Consider the following 22,106-nt stretch of genomic DNA (forward strand, 5'->3'; position numbering starts at 1 on the left):
TGACCCTCTTCACTTTGGTAGTTAGCAAGCATTATAAAATTGCAGTCAAAATTATTCTCACACAGATATTTATTCATTTGTAACGCTTGACGGTTACAATTGTAGACAGCATTTGTTAATGGTCATCCAATAAATTCCTGGAGTAAGGCCTTTTAATCTTCACGCGTAACCAAAGATCAATTTGCCCGATTCAAACATAGTACATGCTCTCTGTGGTACGAAGAGTAGAATGCGTTCAGAGGATGATTTCTTGGTCATCTAATAAATGCCTGGAGTAAGGCCTTTCAATCTACACGCGTTGCCATAGATCAATTTGTCCGATTCAAATATGGTACCTGCTCTTTGTGGTGCATATGATCTTGGTCACCCAAGAAATCCCTGAAGTATGGTATTTCGATCTACATGCGTAACCAAATACCAATTGGCCTGTTTGAAATATGGAACATGCTCTTTGTAGTACAGAGAAGAGAATGTGTTCACATCATATAATCTTGGTCGCCCAAGAAATACCAGGAGTAAAGCCTTTCGGTCTACGCGTAACCAAAGATCAGTTTGCTCGATTTAAATATGGTACATACTCTCTGTAGTACAAAGAATAGAATGTGTTCACTGCAGTACCTGGTTTTTCGTGTAGATCTGAAAGCCTTCACTTCTGGAATTTATTTGATAGTCATGAACATCTTCCATACACAGATTCTATTCAACATACCTCAAAGGGTATTTATTTAAGGCCTACATCAACAGACTACTTATGTCCTAATGATGGTAATAAAAAAAATATAAGTATACATATTGTCAAAAACTTAGAAAAAAATGGACACAAACACTAAAACAGCTATCTATTGCGATGTGAAAAGTTCTTTGAATCTTCGACGCAGCGTCTGACGAGGCAGGTTGAAGTCGAATATTGTAGAAACCCTGTTGAATATACGCTGTAATCCTTCAATACTACCGTTCATACTGTAGTTAGTCCGACGAAATGGCATTCTTAGCATAGCGTTATTGCGAAGTGTTCTCGGCTGTACGTTAATATTAATCTGTTCCAAAATGTCACTACAATCTATTCGTCCTTGCAAAACGTCTGCAACAAGTACAGCTCGAGCGGTGTTACGGCGTTCTCTTAGCGGCTCCAGATCGATAAGCCGACAGCGGCTTTCATAACTTGGCAGGCGTAATGGATCTCTCCACGGTAGCCTACGCAGAGCAAATCGTAGGAAGCGTCGTTGCACGGACTCAATTCGTTCGGCACCGTTCGTATAATTGGGATTCCAAACGGCGGAGCAATACACCAGTATCGACCGCACCAGTGAGCAATTCAAAGACTTTAGACAGCAAATGTCAGAAAATTCTTTACCCATCCGAAAGATGAAGCCCAGGGTTTTGGGTACATACCATATTCAAAACAGGCATATAAATCGTTGGTTACGCGTGTAGATCTAAAGTCCTCAACTTCTGGAATTTCTTGTACAACTAAGAACATCTTCCATCCACGGATTCTATTCAACGTACCACAAAGGACACAAAACATTTTCAAAACGGGCCTATAGATCGTTGGTTACGCGTGTAGATCTGAAGTTAACCTTTGGAACTTTTTGGATAACCAAGAGCAACTTCCATACACAAATTTTATTCAATGTTCTACAAACCTACATAACATATTCAAAATAGGCATATAGATCGACCAAGATCTTTACTTCTGTAATTTCTTGGATAGCTAAGAATATTGGATAACATAATAATCTAATCGTTACGCGTGTAGATCTGAAGTCCTTAACTTCTGGAATTTCTTGGATAACGTCCTTCAAAGAGCACATAACATATACAAAACAAGCCTTTGACCACATTTCATGAATTTAGGTCATTTTCAATAAACTTGGCGCAAATATATCGCATAAAAACTGATTTGATAAACTAATCTCACACCGATTGGGAAAATGAAAACTTTCACGGAATGAAACAGATTTTTGTAAGACAAATTTGAGATAATGCAAGAATATTTTGGATTACCGATTCTGAATAACCCATAATTCAGTTATTGCACCCGAAGTGCACAATGAAAAGAAGAAACTCCAAAATTAATGATACTCGCGTGAGCAGTGATGGGAAATGTCAAAAAAATGTCATGGCATTGCTATTACTAATTTCGTAATAACTTTTTCCAAAAGTCATTTACAGTTCGGATTTTTTGATTAACATGTAGTACTTAAAGGGTCCTAGAACTTTGTCGAACAGATCATTGTTCTAAATACAAAGTGTGAGCCATGAGAGCGAGATTAAAAAAATGTCACGGAATGTCATGACATTAATGTCATCTGACACTAATTCGGCTCTCACGCCGCCAATATCATATTTAGAGAAATTACCTATTAGAAAAAGTTTTCGGGTCATTTGAGGGCTACATGTTTATATGGAAAACATAATTGTAAATGACTTGTGAGAAAAGTTATTGGCAAGTTAGTCCCATGACATCGATATGACATTTCCCGTCACTGCGCGTGAGATAGTTTTGAAAGTGGATTCTAACGGGTTTCACCTCAAGTTACTTTGACTTCATGTTGGATCTCTCATTTGATCTCTATGTTTCACATCTTAGAGTTATCCTTGGAAAGGGCTGGTAAAACGATGTGTTTGTAGAAGCGAGGTTTTGAATCCAGCCTGAGCAGATTTATGTTTCTGCCCTACACCATGTACCGTCTTCCATCTGAACTTCATTACAAATGGCACACAGAGAGAAAACCCCAGACCAGATGTCGTAGAGAGTACCGGCCTAACAAATGTTGTATAGATGACTAATTAAGTACAACGAATAATTGTATCCAATAAATCGAGATAGTGGCTCTTTCCTATCCACCCCTGCAAACAGCATTTCGCAAATAGTTATTTATGCAATAAGTTACAAAAAGTGACAATTCAAAACAAAATACAACAGAAAAGTTCTCAAATTCTTGTTTTACAGAGAGCGTCGATAAACAATCACAGCAGCAATCCAGTATTCAATACATATCGAGCGATAAACCATCATCTCTCATAAAGTCCGGTGATGAAAAAGTTACTCCACTAGTACCTGGTGACAACTATTCGTACGTTCAGATCACTGATGTAAGTACCCTCCGACATAGTTTAACTCTAGTTGAATAGGTTCTATGAATTATAACCCTATTGTTTTTTCCTTCTTCGTTTTGGCATGCTAACCTACCAACCGAAACATAATACAAATCCTTCCGTTCCGTCCACTTGTTGTTGTAATACGACCCGTGTCCTCTAACCTGTTGCCATACAAACCAACTACCGTGCAGCCGGCAGACATCAAGTTAAAATACAACTTTTATAACTTGAAGGTGCACGAATTCAACTACCCGGTCGTTGAGGAACCTGGATCGATAATCGGTGGACGGCGAGACTCGACATCTAGTCTGAAAAAGCGGAACGCCCTCGATGCGCCACCGATGAAGGAGACCACGCTCATCAAAACTCGATTGCGCTGCAGGTTAGTCACCACTCTAGCTCTATTTGTGCTTATTCCACTTTTCGCAATCGACTCGAGTGAAGTCGTCTCAACTATTCTCAAGCGCGACGACCGTGTAATTCTAATGGGAGGTATCGACAATTCTCACGTCATTCGAAACGCTTCACCTCGTACGAGACGTAGAATAAGCACATTTATTGTCTTCTATTCCAACTATTGCAGATAAAATACAAAACTTGTCGAGCTTTTTCAGCACTATTCATAAATATAGTGCTTGACATACATATGTCTGTGAATGGCAAATTGACCTTTTTTTTCCTTATTTCCAGATATTGCCAAGAATTCTACAATGACGATCGCAACTACAAAGGCTCGTGCGATTATGCGCCAGACTGCTTCAGGACCACCATCGAGAACATGTCCGGAATGTTATGTGCGCAGTGTATGCTGTATCACTGTATGAAGGACTCGGAGGGGGAAACGGCACCCCATCCGTGCTCGTGCTCTGCGGAAGCAGGATGTACAAAACGGTAAGCTGTCAACTGGTCCATTCATGTGCTGCATTCAGCCAGTTTATACAAATCGTTCCGTTTTAGGTGGATCGGTTTGGCGCTGTTATCGCTTCTGGTGCCCTGTCTATGGTGCTACCCACCGCTACGGGCGTGTCACTGGATGTGCGTTTCGTGTCGACTCTGCGGTGGGAAACATAAACCACAAATTTGACATCCGATCAAAATCATCAACCTGACAAGTATTAACCGGTTCGACTGGTAAGTTAACGTACCATTTGTTAATATTTTCAAATTTTAATTATCAATTGCATATGCAAGGCGAATTGATTGCATAATTCTCACCTAGCCATGAGTAGGAAGCCACAACAATTGGCAGCTATATTATGTTTATTCTACCTTGAAAGAAACTTGAGAGACGATATAATTTGTATTATACATTAGTATGTACATAATAAATAAAACTTCTATCATTTTCTTGTTTTGTTCTTTCGTTTGTTTTGAAGCTCCGATGCATGTGTTCCTTTTAATTTACATCTATGAAGAAAACTTCTTCCACAGTTATTAACTGCAAGGTTTCTAAGCCAGGTAACCATTTTTGCATTCGTATATCATGAGGCTAACACGATGATACTTTTATGCCCAGGGAAGTCGAGAAAATTTCCAATCCGGAAATTGCCTAGACTATGAAGAAAACTACGCTTGCCTAATTTTCCAGATTAAGCAGTACAGATAGAAAGACATGATAAACATGTTTCACATTTTGATTGTAATATCTAGCGGTAACGGTGCCTTTCTCGTGCATATGAGGCATTCCACGGGGGCATGTCAGTCGATCCTGAGCGACCATTTCGAAAATATTTGAAACTCTGCACAGTTTTTCAATTTCATCTAAATCGTCATTTTTCGATATCAAATCTTCATATTGAGTCACGACTAACTTTTCAAAAGGGTGTATGTGAAAATGGTTCAAAAATATTTAAAAGCTGCACATCAAAAACGGAATCTTCGATTGTGATGATTTTTTCAGCAAAGATAGACAACTAAATGGTGAATCTTAAGAAAATGTGCACAGTAAAAAACACATTTTTTTTGCCTTTAAAAATATCATTTTTGTCACAAAAACTTAAATATCTCAAAACCCTATCTTTTTCGAACGTAATTTTTTTAGGAAAACGGTCCATTATATTAGCTATCTAACATAAAAATTTGGTGATGGTAAACTAATAAACAAAAAGTTATGACATTTCAAACATTTCACAATTTTCACATCTAGTAAAAATTTTTTTTTCTGTGTAAGTTATTTCGAGAATTGCAGTTTGATGCAGATTTTATTGTTAAGGGACGTGATTTAAACAAGTTGTTTTCATGATATTTTGATTTAATTATTCATAGCATCTATAAGAAACTCAGACACGATCCAGTGTTGTGATCAAAAGTATTGATAGTGTCATAATTTTCATTGCACGTGACTGGCGAAAAATTCTTTTAATAGTGTTGAAACCTGTTGATAATAACGTTGATAGAAACATATCAGAAATGTTATTTTTAAGACAAAAGCAGCAAAATCAAAGCTTTATATACACGTGTACGTCTATAGTTTACCTGCAAAAAATATACCTCTTAGAGAATAGACTTTATGATCGGGAGGAAACGGGTATCTTCAACAACAACAAATGCATGATAGGTACATACCATGACAATGCTCACGAAAAAGCAAAAAAAATACCACTACTAAGGTTGTTAAAGATCTTATAGTAATTTTTTTCTTCAGTCAAGCAAATGACACCAAACTAGTCAGTAAAAACTTAAAAGTGATTTTGTTTATTGAAATATTACGAACAACATGAGTAGCCGCTTTCTCAACTGTTGTAGGCCGTTTGATGGAAAAAAGTGTTCAATCTCACCGAAAGCACCATAGATAAACTGAAAGCGACTGGTTATGCTCCAATGTCCACATTGAATACAAATTTACGCATTTGCACGTCCTGCCGTCTAAACGTTGACAAAAGAGCAATCTGTATATCATCGGTTGAGCAGAGCGCAGGAAGTTCGAAAACGACAGCAACTGAGGAATTGCCAGATGTATCGACAACAACTGAGGAATTACCAGAAGTATTAAGTGCTGAGAGCCTTGCCACCGTACCATCAGCGAAATCTGTTTCAACAAATCAATCGGAAGATGAGTGTATCCAAAAGGTCAACATCGAACGCTTTAACCTTCCTAGTGCATTGGGGTCTATTTTGGCCCAGAGATGATTTAAAAACGTTGTAGCTTTGTAATCAAATGAGATAGGGCGTTGAAATTTTCTGACTTTTCCTAACTTTTGGAAATGAAAATTTTGGGGTGATAACCAGCTATCAGCGACCTCTAGGAACGCCACAACAAAAAAAGTGACACATTGTGCATTAGCGGGTCAAAAATGACCCAAATTGGATTCGCTCCCAAAAGTTCATTTTCGAACCGATTCTCAATCTTTTGGAACCAAATTGAAGGTATGGAATCCACGGATGTCGCTACGGACAGATTTTTGCACTTTGGCCATTCTGGTTCCCAGGAATCGATGTTGAAGGAACATAGATTCTTAGGTCAATTTTTGGCGTGATTTCTTGCCTCTCGAAGGGTGATTTTGGAAATGCTCATTAATTTGCGTAGCAATAATTCTATTAGAATGTAGCTATTGTCCATTTCCATTGATCAACACAATTCCTGGTTATTTCACGGTCCGGTGTCCCTCCGGAAGATCCGGAACATCCGTAGAAGTGGTCAATTCATTGAACTCATCCTAGAAGAGCGCGGTTTTTTTTCCAAAGCTTTTAATTATCGAACGCTGAGTAACAAATGATTGTGGTGACCCATTTTGATGGACCTGCGTGGCCACCGGAGGTCCTCCAGAGGATCCGGAACATTCGGTGAAGTGGTCAATTCATGGAACTCATCCTAGAAGAATGCAGTTCTCACAAAACTTTTGATTATCGTAATTTGAGTAACAAATGATTGTGGTTACTCATTTTGGTGGACCTGGGTGGCCACCAGAGGTGCTCCAGAAGATCCGGAACGTTCGTAAAAATTGCCAATTCATGAAACTTATCATAAAAGGGTGCGGTTTTTTCCAAAGCTTTTCCTTATAGTACTTTGAGTAACAAATGATTGTGGGGACCTATTTTGGTGGACCCGGGTGGCCACCGGAGGTGCTCCAGAAGATCCGGAACGTCCGTAAAAATTGTCATTCCATGGAACTCATCCTAGAAGTGCGCTTTTTTTTCAAAACTTTTCATTATCGTACTATGAGTAACAAATGATTGTGGTGACCCAATTTGGTGGACCTGGGTGGCCAAGGGAAGTCCTCCAGTAGATCCGGAACGTCCGTAAAAATGGCCAATTCATGAAACTTATCATAAAAGGGTGCGGTTTTTTCCAAAGCTTTTCCTCATAGTACTTTGAGTAACAAATTATTGTGGTGACCCATTTTGGTGGACCTGGGTGGCCACCGGAGGTCCTCCAGTAGATCAGGAACGTCCGTAAAAATGGCCAATTCATGAAACTTATCATAAAAGGGTGCGGTTTTTCCAAAGCTTTTCCTCATAGTACTTTGAGTAACAAATGATTGTGGTGACCCATTTTGGTGGACCTGGGTGGCCACCGGAGGTTCTCCAGTAGATCCGGAACGTCCGTAAAAATGGCCAATTCATGAAACTTATCATAAAAGGGTGCGGTTTTTTCCAAAGCTTTTCCTTATAGTACTTTGAGTAACAAATGATTGTGGGGACCTATTTTGGTGGACCTGGGCGGCCACCGGAGGTGCTCCAGAAGATCCGGAACGTCCGTAAAAATTGTCAATTCATGAAACTTATCATAAAAGGGTGCGGTTTTTTCCAAAGCTTTTCCTCATAGTACTTTGAGTAACAAATGATTGTGGTGACCCATTTTGGTGGACCTGGGTGGCCACGTCCGGAACGTCCGTAGAAATCGCCAATTCATGAAACTCATCATAAAAGGGTGCGGTTTTTTCCAAAGCTTTTTCTCATAGTACTTTGAGTAACAAATGATTATGGGGGCCTATTTTGGTGGACCTAGGGGCCCTCCTTAGCCATGCGGTAAGACGCGCGGCTACAAAGCAAGACCATGCTGAGGGTGGCTGGGTTCGATTCCCGGTGCCGGTCTTTTCGGATTGGAAATTGTCTCGACTTTCCATAAAAGTATCATCGTGTTAGCCTAATGATATACGAATGCAAAAATGGTAACCTGGCTTAGAAACCTCGCAGTTAATAACTGTGGAAGTGTAGAATGAACACAAAGCTGCAAGGCGGCTCTGTCCCAGTGTGGGGATGTAATGCCAATAACAAGAAGAAGAAGAAAAAGGGTGGCCACCGGAGGTACTCCAGAAGATCCAGAACGTCCGTAAAAATTGTCAATTCATGGAATTCGGCTTTGGGACAATTCGTCGAATGTCGTTTAGCTCGACATTTTGTCGAAAGGACATTTGGTCGAAGGAACATTCAGTCGAATGGACATTTGAACGAAAGGACATTTAGTCGAATGGACATTTAGTCGAATGGACATTTAGTCGAAAGGAGATTTTGACATTTCTGGTTAAATAATCCATAAGATACATGAATAAACTGGTTGGAGGAATTCAGTGGACATGAGGAATTTCAATCAGCAGCTGAAGAAACGAATAAGGAAGCCAATGAGGATTTTTCATCTGAGCTAACAGAAACTTCTGGAGACCTGGTGGATTATTGAAAAATTGAAAACCTTCAGAAGTAGCAAAATATATACTGCCGCTAACCGCAAGTTGAGCACATCTGTATATGGGGCTTCATGTACAGATGTGCTCGACATGCGGTTAGCTGCAGTATACCCTCTATTCTATTTTCGGCACATGGTCTAAAACCAATGATATCAATGTTATTTTGCTAATACTTCATCGCAGTCGGCTTTGGAACATTTCGTTGATTGACATTTGGTCGAATGGAAATGGTTTTTTATTCTTTTCATTGATACTCTTTCTTCCACTCAATATGTATACAATAATTAGTTCAGTATAAAATGGTCTTTGAACCATAATTCGTTAGTTATTGGCCGAAAACTTAATTTCGACCAAATGGTCATATGACCTAATCTGCCATCACACGCATATTCGTCCAATATTTGCTGGAATTTCCGATGTACATGGGACAGTTATGCGTGTAACGGTAGTAATGTCTATTCGGCGTCATGTGTAATGACAATGACGAAACATCATTCGACTACATTTCTTTTGACCAGGTGGCATAGATTCAATGTAGTCGGTTAGAGGGGTTCGCGGAAGTCAATATCCACTCAATAATAATATCGCAATATTCACCGTTTTCGTATTATTTATTCTTTTTATCAGCCCATCATTCTTTGGACAATATTGGAAAAATAATTATATGACTTTTAGGAATACCGCAATAAATCATTTATTTTTTAATTGTTATTGGCTTAAGTTCTTTTTCAAATATCCATTCGACGGAACGTCATTAGACTGAATGTACCAAGATTATCAATTCGAAAATCCACTTTCGACCAAACGTCATATAACCAAATGTACGAAGATTCTTTCAGAAAACTGATTTCGACTAAATGTCAATTCGACGTAGTGTCCTTTCGACCAAACGTCATTCGATCAAATGTCCTACGTCTCTAGTGGATTAAAAAATCATTTTCGACTAAATGTCCCTTCGATCAAACGTCCATTCGACGTAATGTCCTTTCGACCAAATGTCATTCGACTAAATGTCATTCGACGAAATGTATTTCGACGAAATGACTTTCGACGAAATGACTTTCGACGAAATGACTTTCGACGAAATGGTATAGATTCATGGAATTCATCCTAGAAGTGCGCGTTTTTTCCAAAGCTTTTCATTATCGTACTCTTCTAGGATGAGTTCAATGAATTGACCACTTCTACGGATGTTCCGGATCTTCCGGAGGGACACCGGACCGTGAAATAACCAGGAATTGTGTTGATCCATGGAAATGGACAATGGCTACATTCTAATAGAATTATTGCCACGCAACTTAATGAGCATTTTCAAAATCACCCTTCGAGAGGCAAGAAATCACGCCAAAAATTTACCTAAGAATCTATGTTCCTTCAACATCGATTCCTGGGAACCAGAATGGCCAAAGTGCGAAAATCTGTCCGTAACGACATCCGTGGAATCCATACCTTCAATTTGATTCCAAAAGATTGGGAATCGGTTCGAAAATGAACTTTTGGGAGCGAATTCAATTTGGGGTCATTTTTGACCCGCTAATGCACAATGTGTAACTTTTTTTTAATGCACTAGGAAGGTTAACGAGGGCATAGCTGGGATAAAAGTGACTCCGATTAAATGGAGTAAGATGGACTACGTTTATTACCCGGAGAAAAAATATCGTGAAATAAACGAAGCTGTACGAAGAAACCTCTTCAAATTAGGACCTGATGAGGTGGAAAATACAGACTACGATGAGGTAATTACAAATATGAAGGAAAGGTTCTCGAATGCAGCCACGACAAGGAAAGAAAAATTATTGATTTTGTCGATGCTGCCAAGTTCGTGGTCTATTCAGGATGCCATTGATGAGTTCAAAACCAATAGAAATACAGTAAAAGAGGCAAAACAATTGAAGAATAACTGTCTTTCAACCAAAAATACTAGGTCTAGTACTGCATTAACAGATGAGACAAAAGAAATAGTAGTTCAATATTTTGAAGATGATGAAGTAAGTCGAGCTATGCCTGGTCAAAAAGATTATGTATCAGTAAAAAAAGATGGAAAGCGTCAAGCAATCCAAAACCGATTAATGATGACGACTTTGAAAGAAGCGTACACACGCTTCAAGGAAATTCACGATAATCTAAAAATGGGTTTTCCCTCATTTGCAGGCCTTCAGCCAAGGCAATGTAAGCTTCTTTCCAATTCAGGAACACATAATGTGTGTGTGTGCACAACCCATGAGAATATTAATCTTATTTTACATAGTTTGAAAAGAATCAATTTAACAAAGGATATTAAAATGTTAACTGGTAGTCTTTTGTGTGAAAATACAACATCAAATTGCTATCTACGATCTTGTTCGGATTGTCCAGATTCTTCATCATTGGAAAATACTTTATTCGCTGAGTTTGAAGAAAAATATATTGATCAGTTATCATTTGAGCAATGGGTGACCACGGATAGGTGTGACATAGAAACTATTGTAAAACCTGTAGATGAGTTTGTGTCATATTTTTTGCTTGAAATTAGAAAGTTTAATCCCTCACGATTTCATTAAAACAGAACAATCCAGCTTTTTAAAAATACGAAAAATACATTTACAAAATGGTGAATTTTTAGTTATTTGTGATTTTTCTGAAAATTACAGCTTTGTATTGCAAGATGAAGTGCAGTCCCATCACTGGAACGTACAACAAGCTACAATTCATCCATTCGTTATTTATTTCAATGGAAGTACGCAAATTGAACACTTAAGTTTTATTATAATTTCCGAAGATTTAAGACACGATTCAGTATCCGTAAACTTGTTCATTGAAAAAATGATGAACTTTTTACGCGTTGATAAGCATAGTGAAGTCAAAAAGATATATTTCATGTCTGATGGAGCAGCGTCGCAGTACAAAAATCGTAAGAATTTTTCGAGCCTATGTCAATTTAAATCAATGTACGGAATTGATGCAGAATGGCATTTTTGCTACATCACATGGCAAAGGTCCTTGTGATGCTATTGGAGGAACAATAAAGCGCATGGCCACAAGAGCAAGTTTAGCCAAAGAACGTGAGCATCCAATTAAAACTGCGAAAGAACTTTTTGATTGGGCAAATCGTAGAAAAGAAAAGATTTAACTAAATTATCATTTTGTTTTACTACTACTGAAGAGTACGAAATAAAGGCTTCAGAGCTCAGCGAGCAATTTAATAACGCGAAAACGATCCAAGGAACCCAAAATTTCACTGTTTCATTCCATTGTCGGAAAATAAAATTAAAGCAAAACTATACTCAAACTGTGCTGATAATAATTCAAAAGTGTTCGATATTTTAAAAATTTGAATAAAAATAAATAAAAAATAAGTATTAATAATCAGTTTTCATGATATCATAACCCATACCAAAATTCAAACCCAAAACTCTTAGAGTTTCTATAACAACATTGGGTAACTGCCACAGATAATTTAAAACTTAGGATAAAATTAATTCAGTATTATTTATTTATACATATAATATACATAATATCGATGAATACATAAATATGGAATATCATAAAAACAACTTGTTTAACTCACGCAAGGCCCTTAACAATAAAATCAGCATCAAACTGCGATTCTTGAAAAAAAAAAAATACACGGATTTTTTTTTTGCTTACTATGTGTGAAAATTGTGAAATGTTTGAAATGTCATAACTTTTTTGTTTATTAGTTTACCATCACTAAATTTTTATGGTAGATAGCTAATATAATGGACCGTTTTCCCGTTCGTAAAAAGATAGGGTTTTGAGATATTTGAGTTTTTGTGACAAAGATGATATTTTCTAAAGGCAAAAAAATTTTTTTTTACTGTGCACATTTTCTTAAGAATCACCATTTAGTTGTCTAACTTTGCTGAAAAAATCATAACAATCGAGCATTCCGTTTTGCTGTGCAGCTTTTTAAATATTTTTGAACCATTTTCACATACACCCTTTTGAAAAGTTAGTCGTGACTCAATATGAAGATTTGATATCGAAAATGACGATTTAGATGAAATTGAAAAACTGTGCAAAGTTTCAACTCAATAGAAAATCATGAATTAAAAATTTTCTTAAATTTTGATGCTGTTGCTTGGAATCGCTCTTATCAAAAATCGTATTTTAATCATAACTTTTGAGTCGATAATGTGATTTTGAATATAGTAAATGGCTTCATGGCCTCCCCGGTTAGGAAAAAACTTTTCGTGATACGAAAAATTCTCCACTGGTTCATTGGGTGTTATGTATCCTGTCCGTTGTCTCGGGCTAGGTGTTAAGTGTTCAGTCTATACGACCTCTGGTCGAAGACGGTGTTTCTCTCTTTTTTAAATAATGTGAAAGGATTCCCAGTCGAATCGATGGAGGATGAGTACCAAAGAATGAGCTAGACTTTTTACGCGATTTTTGTTAAGGAAATAGTATTTTGGCCATAACATCTGATCCATGTTCTGATCAGGCCAATTTTCAGTAGGAAACAATGCGATAGGATGCTTCGTCGCATTTGTTGCGAGTAAATCGGGTAAGGGTAAGTACAAAAAAAATAGCTAGACTTTTTGCGCAAACACACGAGCAGACATTGGAAAAGAATTTTACGATGTATCATTGCCATGCTAAAACATCAAAAACACAAAAGTGGACGTATTATACGAAACATGTTTGAACTTGAATAGTGGGTTAATCCGAGTAGCTAGTGGCTATTTTTTGTTGAGAATGTATTTGTTTATGTTTACTTTCAAATGCCGCACCAGAGATTGTTATTGTTGTTTTATTGCAAATTTGTAAACATGTTCACAAAAGAAGTGATTACTAGTTTGTTGCTCGCCCAGAAGACGCTGAATGAGATTGCTAAGATGGTAGAATGTCATTTGACCACAGTTTATCGCATAAAAATGCCTCTGCAGGATGATTCAAAGCACGTATGCCAAACGTGTTCAAATCGGTCCGTTACAAGATTGCTCGCAACTGGTGTGTTCCATCAGAAAACTTGCCAAAGAAGGCAAACTTTAGAAGAAATCCATGCGAGAACCATCAAAGAAGACTTGCATGCACCTTCCAGAGCGCCACTTGATTACGGTCCGGGTAAAGGAACTACGAGTGAAAGATTGTTTTCATTGTTGCTGAAAGAAAAATAGAATCCTGTTCTCCGACGCGAAAAGCTTTTCAGCATCGATGCTCAGGCCGACAGCCGCACTGACTGGTTCATTCCACCGAAGAAAATTGTGGATGTTCCGGAGAAAGGGAAGTTTAAATTCCAAACTAATCCGGCTGGTGTCATGATGTTTGGTTTGGTGGCGCCTTTTTTTTACAAGGGAGAATGCATTCACACACTAACCCAGTACACGTGCATTGTAGTTGCCAAACTACCACACGGAAGTGTACTGGATTGTCGGACTCGACCATACCGGTAATACCGACTAAACTCTCTTGGGCTCCACCATCGTTTCCCCCAGGAACTACCTCCCAGTACTACTTCTGGGGGATGGCAGTACTAAACGTACTCGCTCATTCTCGCTCACACAGGCACCCGTCCCATGCGAGTCTGAATTGGGTGCTCGCTCTATCGCACCCTCAAACACACCCTACATACTCTGTTGCACCTCTGTCATGCCGTGTGGGTCTGACTTGTGTGCCCACCCTTCTCATGCCATGTGGGTCTAACTTATATGCCCACCCAAACCCTTGATTCACGCTCATGCACTCCATGCTTGCACACACGCTAACGCTCCTATGAGTCTGACTTGTGTGCTCACCTCTATCATGCCGTGCGGGTCTGACTTTTGTGCTCACCCTTCTCATGCCATGTGGGACTAACTTGTATGCCCACCTTTATCGTACCATGTGAGACTGCTCACCTCTTTCATTCAGTTCGCGCTGACACATACTACTCGAGTCATTCGACCTAACACTCCCTCTGAGAGCAAAATTATCGGTCGCGAGCATTTTAATCACCCGCGCAGCGCTTTCATTTTAGTTTCGTCACTCGTTTCCGTATCGGTCACTATTTTCGGCTCTCAATTTGGTTGCTGTATTCCGTACCGGTGACGTTTGACAGTTGGTAGTTCATCAAATAGTAGCGCTCTTATTGCTCTACCAGATTTGGTCACCTGTCAGTCGCGCTACTGTTATAGCAGCGCGTTTAGTAGCGACCGGTAAAGTGTCAAATAATGATTCTGCGCTGCCAAACGGCTTAAACTCACCACCGGTAATCTTGCTCTGACATCCCTTGTGGGACGTTTCGCTTAGGTTCCCACTTCTGACATACCATGTGAGTCTGACTCACCTCGTTCATGCCATATGAGACTAGCTCAACTCGACTCAACTCATTCCTTTCGTACCACGTGAGACTGACTTGGATGCTCACCCACACTCCTCTGCCACGCCGCGGGGTATCAGTAGTCGTAGGAACCAACATTCCTGCGCTACTCCCAGCGCGGCGTGTGCAGTCCATACATACACCTATTCATTCACACTTCTGCCATGCTTCGAGGTGACGATCTCGGTTGCCACCCACTGCGCCAATACCTCTGCATGGGCAGACCATTCACACACTTCTCCGCGTTCGGCACTTTCGCTCTAACTAACCAATCACAAGTTAGTCATGCTTGTCGATTGTTGCTCGACGCGCTAGATTCTCTGCAAGCTGCAGGCAATCTGAGTGGTTGCAGTCGAGACTAACAGTTTGAAACTGTCGCCTGTTTGCATTGAATTTGGGGATAAAATCAATACCGAAGTGTATATCGGTATTTTAAAGGATCAAGTGGTTCCCTGGATTAAGGCCAAATTCTCCGAGGATCAAAACGTTGTCCTGCAGCAGGATGGAGCGCCATGTCACCCTCCAATCGACCCAACAATGGCTGAAGAACAACATTAAATTTTGGTCGAAAGGCCCGGAACTTAATCCGTTTGGGCGTATGTTGAGGCACGAGCCTGCAAACCACCCTTGTGTAAAGACCCCAAAGTCATTCATAGCACGCACATGGCAGTCGATGACGGAGGACTGGGTTCGAAAGGCGTGTTCTAGCTTCAGACGTTGTCTTGAGGATATTGTTAATAAAAATAGAGGACACATTAACTAACTTTGTTTGAAAGGACCTTATAAAGATAACTGAACTCAAAAATGTTTATATTATTGTTAAGAGCAGTTGAAAATGGGATTTGCAAGAAATAGATCAAATTTTCGCATTTTTTCTGCCACACCCTGTAACATCACCGGAAACATATTTTATTTTGAGATTCATTCATTCACTCATTTATTTAGTTTACATCTAAACAAATTACACGTTTCGAAGCCGCATCTCTCTATACTTGAATGGCCGCCAAGTCGTTCTGTATCTGGTCAGCCCACCTCGCTCGCTGCACTTCACGCCTTCTTGTACCTGCCGGATCGGAAGCGAACACCATCTTTGCAGGGTTGCTGTCCGGCATTCTTGCAACATGCTCTGCCCATTCTTCGCCGTCACACACCGTCTTCTTGCACACCGCCAAAGACGGTCCTAAGCACTCGTCTCTCGAATTCTCCGAGTGCTTGCAAGGCCTCCTCGAGCATTGTCCAAGTTTCATGTCCTTAGAGGACTACCGGTCTTATAAGCGTTTTGTACATTATTGTATCTGACAGACAATTGATATTCAGGATATAAAAGAGTACTGTTGCTTGTGACGGCTCAAACCAAACTAATCCGAGATAGCTAAACGAGAACATCGCAAACTCGTTAAACGGAAATCATATGAATTTATCGATACATTCTTATTAAAAACATATCAGCTCTTCCCCTTTTTAAAGTATAATAAATGGTAATTCAAATCAATACAATTTCTGATGGTTTCCATTTCAAAACCTTAAATCTAAACTCTACATCGATTATATCTTCGATTAACTCGATATTCGTGTGCAGAATAGGAATAAGAATCAGAGCGTAAAACTTTCACGTCACTTCGGGTATATGTCGTTTCTGAGTCTGCATATCCTCTTAGAACGCCTCGGTGCATCAACGGTTGAATTTTCAACCTCTTGAATGGTTTCGTCCATATCGCTCTTCCGCTTTCGGCTGTGTCTAATTTCCTCCTCCGGAAAACCAAGAAATTCCTTCTGTGTTCGCCCGAAATCTTCACACAGTTTTGCACACCATCCCCCGTTGCTTTGATCAGTCTAGTAACAAGGGCGTAGACAAGGGGAAGCAGGGGTGTCGTCGCCCCCACCCCCCCTAAATTGTGGAAAGATTGAACGGGTACTGAAATGAATTCCCTCAAACATGTGCACTTTACGATCCAATCATATACAGAAATAGGTAGTTGAAATTCAAAAGATTCCCAAAACTTATTAGGGCATCCAGGATCCATAATATATGAAAGTTCAAAACAACTCGAAACATTTCGGGCTCAAAAATTCTCCTTGAAATCCTTCTAGAAGCTCCCCTGGGAACTTCTGAATTCCTCCGGAAAGTTATCCACAAATTCCTCTGAAAATCGTTCGAAAATCCTTCTCATGTAATTGTAATTCCTCCTTATCTAGAAACCCCCCACTATTTTTTTTTAGGAAATTCACGAGGAAATTCCTTGAAGATTTCTTTTCTTCTCTTCAAGATTTACTTCTAGATATTTCTTCGGCTATTCTTTCTTCAGGAAGAATCCGGCATTTCCTTCAGGCATGCATTCGAGAGTTCCGTCAAGAATACATACGGAATTTCTTCCCAAAATTCTACCAGAAGTTTCTTCAAAAATTTATGACGGAAATCCTCCGATTTAGCTCCATAATTTCACTTGTAAATCTATAAGAAATTCCTTCGGAAATTCTTCTAGGAACTTCTCCGGGCATTCCTCTCGGAACTCTTCCTTTAATTCCTCCGGGATTACTTCCAGGAAATTTTCCGGGAATACCTTCAAACATTCAATAGCGAAATCATCTAGCATTCAAATCTGGAATTCTTTTCGCAATTACTTCAGAATATCCTTCAAGAAATCCTCTAGAAATATCTTCATGAATTTCTCCTGGAATTCGTCCAAGTATTTCCCCAGAAATTCGTACAGGTATTTTTTCGGGAGTTTCTTCAGGTACTTCTCCAGGATTTTCTCCGGGAGATTTTCCGCGCAAGTGTACTAGAATTCCTTCCGGACTTCACTCGGAATTTACTCGGATATCTGCCAAGAGTTCTTCCAGAAATTTCTTCGGAACAATCCGCAGGGATTTTCTTCAGCAATTCATCTGGGAATACTTTCAGGATTTCATCTGGGAATTTCTGCATTAATTTCTCCTGGTATTTTTCTGGGAATTCCTTCAGATATTTTTTCGGAAATTCCTCAAGAAGTGCTTGTGGGAGTTCCTCCGGCAGAGTGTAAAATAATCGAAAATTTTTGGTGAAGTCCATTTGTCTTCATTTGTCAGTTCACTTCCGACACATTCATAGTCGGCTCTGGACAATCAATATTCAGTTGAATATTAGTCATTGAATATTTATGCACATTTTACAAATTGATAAATTATCTGAAATCTGAATACGTTTCAAGTGAGGAAAGTGATTTATCACACAGGACTGTGTTCGATTTTCATCCACGAGGCACTTTCTACGGTAAACATCAATATAAACAATGCTAATAATGTTTTTTCTGCACATAGTAAGCGCACTCAGTGACACTGAGACACTGAGACACTGCAAACGCTGCGGTAGCATTCACTATTGAATCACAAAATACGGTGAATTTACTGTTTGAATACGTAATCAATTTACCCTTTCGATCGTTTTACGCATGCATGGCATTGGCATATGTCAACATGTCTATACTTTTTTCTGTCAAAAGTTACGTTGGGGTGCCGACACCCGATCAGTGTCGCCAACCAACTACCTTTCCCTATATTTCAAACTATTGCTATTCTATAATATTTTCCTTTTTATGATATTTCTTACAGATAGTCATTGAGCATCTCTCAACATCCGCTCTGAATAGCAAACTAGGAAACAAGGGATAACAGTACAGCATGTGTGCGAACAAAATTACTTAGGAAAGGCATGGAGCAAAAAGGTAAGCGGAAATACAACCAAAGCGATAGAAAAGTAGAAAAACTGAAAGAGCATAAAACAGTAGCCTGAAACAAAAAAGCAAACATCCCGGTACATAACTAAACAATAAATAAAACAGAAAACTGATATCGCTACATGTAGAAAAGAAGTAAACAAATCCAGTAAAACACATACACAAAACATTCGTTGATGTCTATAAATCTATAGCTAAACCAAAAAAACAGAGACCCTAAAAGGATTTAAAGTATGAAAAGAACTAGCGAAAAAAATCGAAATCAAATACATGCAAAGGGGTCACTTGCTTTTGAGGGCGATTTTCGTTCGGCGCCCTCCGTAGAGACGCATGACGTGTGGGAAAGGATGAACCAAATCTGCAATAATAACACAACATCAGGAGAAGCAGAAAACAACAGCAACGGCCGGAACATCAGCCAACGACAGAAGCAGCTAGACAACGTCATCATGTCATATAACTAACTGTCGATAAGATCGAAGAAGATACGATTGAGGGTTACTCTATCTTATTCAATCATAAAATTTATGGTTGGTGCTGATGACTATATGTGTGAAAACTAAAGGAAATGGTGCAGCGCTACAAAGCAAAATGAATAATATATATTCTTGTTTCGTTATTGTAGCAAGCAGATGAACAAACTAAGAAAATGTGTGCTATACTAAAACAAGGGAAGCAGTTTTTTGTTTTACCTAGTTTTATTTCATTTTCTCAAGGTATTATACTGTTTAGTTCAAATAACGTTTAGATGATGATAATATCTGATGTGTACATTATTATAATTGATAGAGGTAAAGTAGTAGAGGGGTCATTATTTTTTTATGAATTACTAGAGCGTAAGACCCGTTGTTTGAAATTTTATTAGTTTGAGCAGCTCTTGTAGAGAATTGAGAACCACGAGAAAAAAAATCTATCGTTCAACTATATAGTATATGATAACTGTTCAGATCGTTTCTAAACTCCGAGCTAAAAAATTAGTTCAACGTTAATGTATTTGTTGAATATTTACTAGTTTTATCCAGTTTTTATTTGTGGATGATAAATAACGGCTGAGAGAAATTATCGGATAAGAAGTAAAATATGAACGCTATAGTTATGTATTTAGATATATAACAGTGTATATTATAACAGCAGTACATAAAAAAGAGCGGTTTAAGGAGGTGAATTCTACATTATAAGATTTAATAGCGCATAACTCTAACCAGTATAGCAAGAATCGTGTAAAACCAAATCTGCTTACATTTCTGGTCTCCCATTGCTGGATGCCGAGCTGTGCTCGACATTTCAGGATTTCGATCCGAACTATACTGATGGCACCTTGTCGAGACGCGTATACTTCTGTATCAGAAGGAACCTGTTAATCTGTATAAGGCATCCTGAGCATTCGCAACACTTCAAAATTTTTGTCATTTGAAAGGGCGTTCTTTGAACCTTGAACTTTTCTGTGCCATATGGATGCCTCTCGAGATCAACGGTTCTACAAATTTACGGCAACATTTCGTGCCCTCAGTATAGCTGCATTTCGAATTGTCAGGGAGACCTGATCATGATGAATCATAGTGTCAATAATCAGTGGAGAAATAAGTACACAGTGTATTTAATTTATCATTATCATCAGTCAGGTCCCGGAAGATCTGAGTTTATGTTAGAAGGGGCATACAATCGGTGAATAACCAAAGGTCCGCGTGACAGCCGCAATGGGCTCTGCGGTTGTCAAACATGACCTTTAACACATCATATTTGTCGAACACAAACGTGAATATTAGTTACAAGATGTTAAACAAATGAAAAAAAAACAAACAATATATTATACATCCACACAAAATCTCACACCTACATCTATGTTTTAACATAAAACATGTCTTGCAAAATACGTAAGACGCTTATAAAGATTTATAAAATTGAAAAATAATATTCAACAGCAGAAATAATTCATCAACACGAAAACAAGACATGAACCTGCTACGAAAACATAAAAACTTATGCACGTTGATTGCATTGAAAAAGCGACCCACAATTAGTACCAAAAACCTACCCATGTGAATATTTTGATTTCATTTTGTAGGAGTAAATGTAGATATCAATCTCTAAGTTCGAACACGCATACACCACCATACAGTTTCATCTCTGTTCCAAGTTAATCTCCCATAAAAAATACACAATCAAATCAGCTGAATATATTTGAGAATATAAAACAGATAAAACGCTTTGTAATGATATGGAAACTGTAGACATTAGAAATAATTTTCACAGACTAACATCAATGAATACAATCGTTTTTTGTTCTACGTAAACGCTTACAGCTCTCCAGGCAGCATTGAACCACTTCAGTTCAGACTTATTTATTTCCGTCAAGCTCATATTGATAAGAAAAGTTTAAACATTCGACTTTTGTTCCAAATTTGTTACGCAATTTTCTCCGTTTTGATTTTTAATGTTTAGTTTTGGTCGGTAATGTCCTCAATGAATGATTCAAAAAATAAAATGGATGGACATTCAACGTGTTAAGTGCGAGACGAAAATTGTAACGTAAAGTTTGTTTAACATGGAAAATAAAGATAAATAAAATAATAAATTAAAAATGCAGAATACAGAGAAAAACTAAAAGAGAGATCAAAGAAATGATATTTGTAAAAAGCAAATATTTATAATTCAAATAAATGAAAGAAAAAAGGAAATTAATAATAATAATTGGTTATGAGTTGTTACACATGAAGGTAGAGCAAAAAGAAACCATTTGAGCAAATTGGAATGATTTTTCCGATTGCTGTCATCATTATCCCCATGTAGGTCATTATCTTTCAAATTTATGCATTGTATCAATTAATATTTGATAATTTCAACATACACATGTGAAACAAAATCACGATGAAAATTGATGTCTTTCAAAAGGTGCGAACATGGTCGTCACATTAGTTGAATATTTCAGATATCCCCGGCAGGTTATTGCATTTCGGCAAATATTTTCGATTTCAACTAGCCGGATCGTAGTTTAAAAAAATATATATATATATAAAATGGGCCTGCGCATTGCGCCGATTCGTCTGCAGGAGAGATTTGGACGACGATTCAACACACGCCGACTGGAATATGCCACAGTGAAAAGATCATTCGTGGAAGCACTGGAGACTCGTGCTGCAGATATTCCGGGAGGTGGCAGCGTGGAAGACCAAATGACTGCCATCCAGAATGCCTTGGTCGAATGGTCAGCTATTGAGACCCAACTGACCAGCTGAATTGCTAGGATCTGTAACCTATTGATTCCAGATAACACTTGTCAGCTCCTCCGCAAGTTAGATTTACGTATTCAAGCTCCCCGTGTTTTCCTCTTCCATGTAAGGAATTCACGGGCTAAGAAGGGTT

The 22,106-nt window shown here is 38.5% G+C and overlaps 1 protein-coding gene across 6 annotated transcripts in view; it reads left to right on the forward strand.

The window, feature by feature from the left end:
* LOC134222335 (sprouty-related, EVH1 domain-containing protein 1) overlaps nucleotides 1–21,434 on the forward strand; it is a 125,644-nt gene extending 104,210 nt beyond the window's left edge. For 4 of the 6 annotated variants that reach the window (XM_062701493.1, XM_062701490.1, XM_062701494.1 and 1 more), the window contains exons 6-10: nucleotides 2,957–3,099; nucleotides 3,297–3,487; nucleotides 3,796–3,996; nucleotides 4,063–4,236; nucleotides 18,619–21,434. In XM_062701493.1, the coding sequence (XP_062557477.1) occupies nucleotides 2,957–3,099; nucleotides 3,297–3,487; nucleotides 3,796–3,996; nucleotides 4,063–4,189 (662 nt within the window). In that variant the 3' untranslated portion in view covers nucleotides 4,190–4,236; nucleotides 18,619–21,434. Of the gene's footprint in view, nucleotides 1–2,956; nucleotides 3,100–3,296; nucleotides 3,488–3,795; nucleotides 3,997–4,062; nucleotides 4,237–4,296; nucleotides 4,408–18,618 lie in introns of those variants that run through there. The other 2 variants (XM_062701491.1, XM_062701492.1) reach the window with 2 other exon arrangements.
* The last annotated feature ends 672 nt before the right edge of the window (nucleotides 21,435–22,106 follow it).

The sequence above is a fragment of the Armigeres subalbatus genome, chromosome 3, assembly GCF_024139115.2.
Source record: "Armigeres subalbatus isolate Guangzhou_Male chromosome 3, GZ_Asu_2, whole genome shotgun sequence".
Taxonomy (NCBI): Eukaryota; Metazoa; Arthropoda; class Insecta; order Diptera; family Culicidae; genus Armigeres; species Armigeres subalbatus.